The sequence below is a fragment of the Zeus faber genome (genome assembly GCF_960531495.2).
Source record: "Zeus faber genome assembly, chromosome: 12".
NCBI classification, from domain to species: domain Eukaryota; kingdom Metazoa; phylum Chordata; class Actinopteri; order Zeiformes; family Zeidae; genus Zeus; species Zeus faber.
The window spans coordinates 28,712,561-28,717,560 of NC_137196.1; the positions used below are offsets into that span (position 1 = coordinate 28,712,561).

At 46.6% G+C, this 5,000-nt stretch overlaps 1 protein-coding gene across 1 annotated transcript in view; it reads right to left on the minus strand.

The window, feature by feature from the left end:
• LOC307237752 (receptor-type tyrosine-protein phosphatase N2-like) overlaps positions 1–5,000 on the minus strand; it is a gene marked incomplete at both ends in the record, with an annotated part of 149,474 nt that overhangs the window by 7,656 nt on the left and 136,818 nt on the right. The window contains one exon of the mRNA XM_080010516.1: positions 1,167–1,220. Coding sequence (XP_079866642.1) covers positions 1,167–1,220 — 54 coding nt within the window. The remainder of the gene's footprint in view (positions 1–1,166; positions 1,221–5,000) is intronic.

Genomic DNA, 5,000 nt, shown 5'->3' on the forward strand with positions numbered 1-5,000 from the left:
GACGGACGACGTCAACGTTTCGCTTCCTTAAGAAATTTTTAAATACAGATGCAGCACGCACGCGCGCACGCACACGCACACACACACACACACACACACACACACACATACAGACACACCACACACACAGGAACATACACACACACTGACACTGAACTGAGATGTGATGCAGTGCCTTCTGCCCTGACAATCTCTTTAACCACACAAAAACAATCCAATACATTCAATTCTATGTGTGTGTGTGTGTGTGTGTGTGTGTGTGTGAGAGTGTGTGTGTGTGCGAGTGTGTGTGTGTCTGTGCGAGTGTGTGTGTGTGTGTGTGCACGTCTGGACTCAGAGGCAATAAGCTCGGCCCTAATGATATGGAAATTGTCGGAGGGTACACACCAGACACACATGTGCCTGTTGGCGATAATTAAGTAGTTCCCTGTGCACAACACAGATTCTACTGCTGTGCGTGTGTACGTGTGTGTTCGTGTACGTAGGTGTGTGTGTGTGTGTGTGTGTGTGTGTGTGAGTGTGTGTGTACAGCTTACACAGGTTATTACAGTGCGATTAGATCCGTCGTATCTCTGCACCGGGCGGAGATCATTATGTGGCAATCGAAGATATGGGGGCGCATCCCTGTGTGTGTGTGTGTGTGTGTGTGTGTGTGTGTGTGTGTGTGTGTGTGTGTGTGTGTGTGTGTGTGGAGACTGCCCCTGGGCCGGCAGGAGGCGTCCTTAAAGAGCCGTGAACAAGGCGATGGAGAAAGACGGAGCTAGAGAGAGCGACAGAAGGAGAGCGGTGGGGAGAAGGGGACGGGCAGATAGACGCCGCACAGCCTCCCAGAAGCAGGCGACTTCAAAGCGCGACGAGGTTTTTTTTTTGTTTTTTTTTCCCCGACCTTTTCGCGTCGTTTCCAGCTTCCGTGACGTAGAGCGACAGGGCGCTGACATCCGCCTTACATCCTACATCCTCTACGCCCGCAATCGACTCGTCCGAGCTTGGGGACGAGCATTTGAAACGATCGGATAGAAACTCGAAAATGCGACCCCCCCCCCGGTCTCTGCCGACACGGCCAAAAGACACGGATCGCGGCGGTGTGAACAGCGGACCCTCCACCCAAACACATTGAAGGTGGTGTTTCAAACGCATTGTGAGCATTGACGATCGGCGATACTTGCCTGCAGTGCACTATGATGGGACAGGCTCGGCCCCTGTAGCACTTGTTTACCTTCCTGCACAGGAGACAAGAGAGGACAAGCTTCATTCAGCATCAGCACGTAGCACCGCTGTTTCGTGGCGCGGGAAACCGCGCACGCACACGCACGCACACGCACGCACACACACGCACGCACACACACACACACACACACACACACGCACACACACACACACTGAACAGCAAGCAACAGCAGAGAGATATTAACATCACAAGTTTCTTTGCAGAAATACATGAATAATTCGGTGAAAATTTCATTTTCCATATTCTTCAACAGACCCCCCCCCAAAAAGAAACTAAAATAAAATAAAAAATAAAAACATTTCGAGGGATTGAGAAATGGCCGTCTGCGCGTCGGAGTTGTGCCCCTTCAACCAGACAGCCCACTGCCGACGAGGAAGACGCCGTTCCCCAAAAACAAAAAAGAAAAAAGAGGAAAAAAAAAAAAAAAGAAAAGAAAATCGAAGAAGGGGGAGAAAAAAAAAAAAATCCAAAAGTCAGTTCACGGAGCTGATACGCAGAGTGATGTTACCATGGAAACAGGAGAGAGAGGGCTGGTGGGGGGGGGGTTCAAAGGAGAGGCGCCGCAGGTTTCAAATGGAGAGAGCGAGGGGGGGGGCGGACAGAGAGAGCGAGAGAGCGAGAGAGAGAGGGGGAGAGAGAGAGAGGGGGGGGGGAGAGAGAGAAGGGGAGAGAAGGGGAGAGAGAGAGCGAGCGAGCGAGGGGGGGAGACTGACAGAGAGAGAGAGAGAGAGAGAGGGGGGAGAGAGAGAGAGAGAGAGAGAAGGGGAGAGAGAGAGCGAGCGAGGGGGGGAGACTGACAGAGAGAGAGAGAGAGAGAGAGGGGGAGAGAGAGAGAGGGGGGGAAAGAGAGAAGGGGAGAGAAGGGGAGAGAGAGAGCGAGCGAGCGAGGGGGGGAGACTGACAGAGAGAGAGAGAGAGAGAGAGAGAGAGGGGGGATACACAACGAGATTGCGGAGGGAGAGGGATGGAGAGAGGAAGGCAGGGCGAGAAGGACGGAAAGAAACGAGGGGAGGGGAGAGAAAAGAGAGAGAGCGGGGAGGAGAGCGAGCGAGCGAGCGACTCCGCAGAGAGAGGGGCGGGGGAGGGAGCCGGGGGAGAGCGCCCTCGAGAAGGAGAGAGAGAGAGAGAGAGAGAGAGAGAGAGAGAGATGACAGAGGGACGCGTAGCGACAGTGAGAGAGAGAGAGTGAGAGGGAGAGAGAGAGAGGGAGAGATGAAAGAGGGCGAGCGAGAGAGAGAGAGGTGGAGAGAGGGGAGAGGGAGGACAAAGGGGGGCGGCGGGGGGCGGTCGAGCAAATCGTGATCAAGTGAGAGGCTCAGTGTCATCACAGGTCACCGGGCTCAGCCGGAGGGGAAGCGAGGGGGGGAGGGCGGGGTTTCGGGGGGAGGGGTCGGGGGGGGGGGGGGGGTCCGTTAAGCCCCTCGGTTGCAGAGTCACAGTCTCCAATGATCACTTTTGTGACTATGCAACTGGGCTCATATAACTAGCTGCAACATCACAAAAATGACACTGGCAACCGCTAGTTAGCTGGTAAACACAATGAGGAAAAAGGAGGAAGAGGAGGAGGAGGAGGAGGAGGAGAGGACAAGATAAGGAGAGCTTGGACTCAACCACTTGTCAGTCAGGTTTAAAAAAAAAAACATTTCGGCACTGCACACAGGGGGAAATAAGGGGGGGGGGGGGACCTTTGATGGAGGTGGGCTTCCACAAACTACTGAGACGGAACTGAAAACAGAAGGCGAAGGGGGCGGGGAAAAAAATGGCCCCGGCCGTTATTGTGAAGACTCCATATCAGTGGTAATAAAAGCAGAAATACACCCTCCATCCCCTCCGTCAGCCCCCTCCCCAGCCACCGCCAGCCCCCCGCAGCACCAGCCCCCCGCCAGCCCCCCGCCCGGGCGAGGAGAGGCAATATTTCCTGAACGACGGCGGATACAGACGCCTGCCAGACCTCTTCATAATAGCTTTGACCAACAAAGCCACGCCTAATGGAGGGAGCCATATCTAACCCAGTCAGAGGGGTTGCAGCCTCGTATCGTCCAGGGAGGGAGAGAGAGGGAGAGAGAGGGAGAGAGAGGCGTCTCACCGCTAATAGACAATATAGTATATCAGTTTAGAGGAGGTCGGAGGGGGCGCAGGCTTTTAAGGCACCGCAGATTAAGTACCACCTCAGCACGGCTTCCCACAATGCACCTGCACTGCTATTAACCGGGAAAGCGCCCGGGATATGGGAGGATATATGGGTTTTGGTTTTTTTTGTTTCGTTTCTTAAGCTTCAGTCTTGCGAGTGCAGGGCGACCGGACCCCTTTTATTTGTTGTTTTTTGGAGGGGGATGGAAGCCCAGTTTGTTTAGGAGGCGATTCAAGCCGCCCGAATGACCTCCGCCCCTTTGCCCTTCCACGCTCCGCACCACACCGATTTGTCCCACTTTTTTTACAAGCCTGTTTTTTTGACTTATTTGAAATCACTTCTCAAAAAGCCACGGCCATGTCACCCCCTTTCTTTAACGCTTTCATTTTTTATTTTCTCTTTTTTTTTTCTTATTATCATATTTTATTGATTTATGATGATAATGAATGACTTCCTGTTTATTCCTGTTTATTAAAGTTCCTTTGCCTTTTAAATTCGTGATCTGAACATTCTGCTTTTATTTCACCTGTCAAAGCACTTTGTAAACTGTGTTTTTAAAGGTGCTATATAAATAAAGGTATTCTTATTATTATTATTATTATTATTATAATTATTATTATCATTAGAAATTATTATTATTATTACTTTTATTATTATTATTATTATTATTATTATTATTATTATAAATTATTATTATTACTTTTATTATTATTATTACTATTATTATTATTATTATTATTATTATTATTATTATTATTATTATTATTGTCATTATATAATAATCAATTATTATTATTATTATGATTGTTATTATTATTATCATTATTGTTATCATTAGTATTCTTATTATCATTATTTATATTATTTTCATTATTATTATTATTATTATTAATATTATTATTATTATTATTATTATTATTATTTGAATGACTAGTTGAAGCAGCCGCACAGTTTGTCCGGCACTTTCCTCCGGTTTGCTTTCCTTTCTCGCCGTCCTCCGTGGCGTCTGGGCTCCGCAGCGACGTGAAGGAGATCATATCTTTTAATTTGCACTTCGATAAAGTCCGGACGCATTGTCGCCAATGACTTTTCACTTCGTCCCAAAGGTAAAAGAAATGACTACACTGGAACTATTTAACGCATTTATTTCATTGCCGGGGAGATGGAAATCTCCTAATCTGGCTGTAAAGTGGCGTAATTTACTTCCTTAATGTTTCACCGATCAACCTTGAGTGTCGGCCCCACATCCTGCTTCCCCTACGTCTGAGGAATAGTTCAAAAGCAACTTTACTTTAAAATGATGTCGCTTATAATAACTTTTATTAGAAGTGTCCTTGGGTTCGTTGAAAGGCTCTTAATATTAATAATAGTATTCATAATGTTACTACTAGTAATTAGCAATAATAATAATAATAATAATAATAATAATAATAATAATAGTAGTAATAATAATAATAATAGTAGTAGTAATAATAATAATAACAATAATAATAATAATAATAAAAATAATAATAATAATAATAAAAAAATATTAATGATAATAATAATAACAATAAATAACAATGGAATAACTATATCTTTGATTTTTTGTGATATTATCTAGTCCCGGGGGAAATGGCAGGTATGAATCCTGCAGTGAGA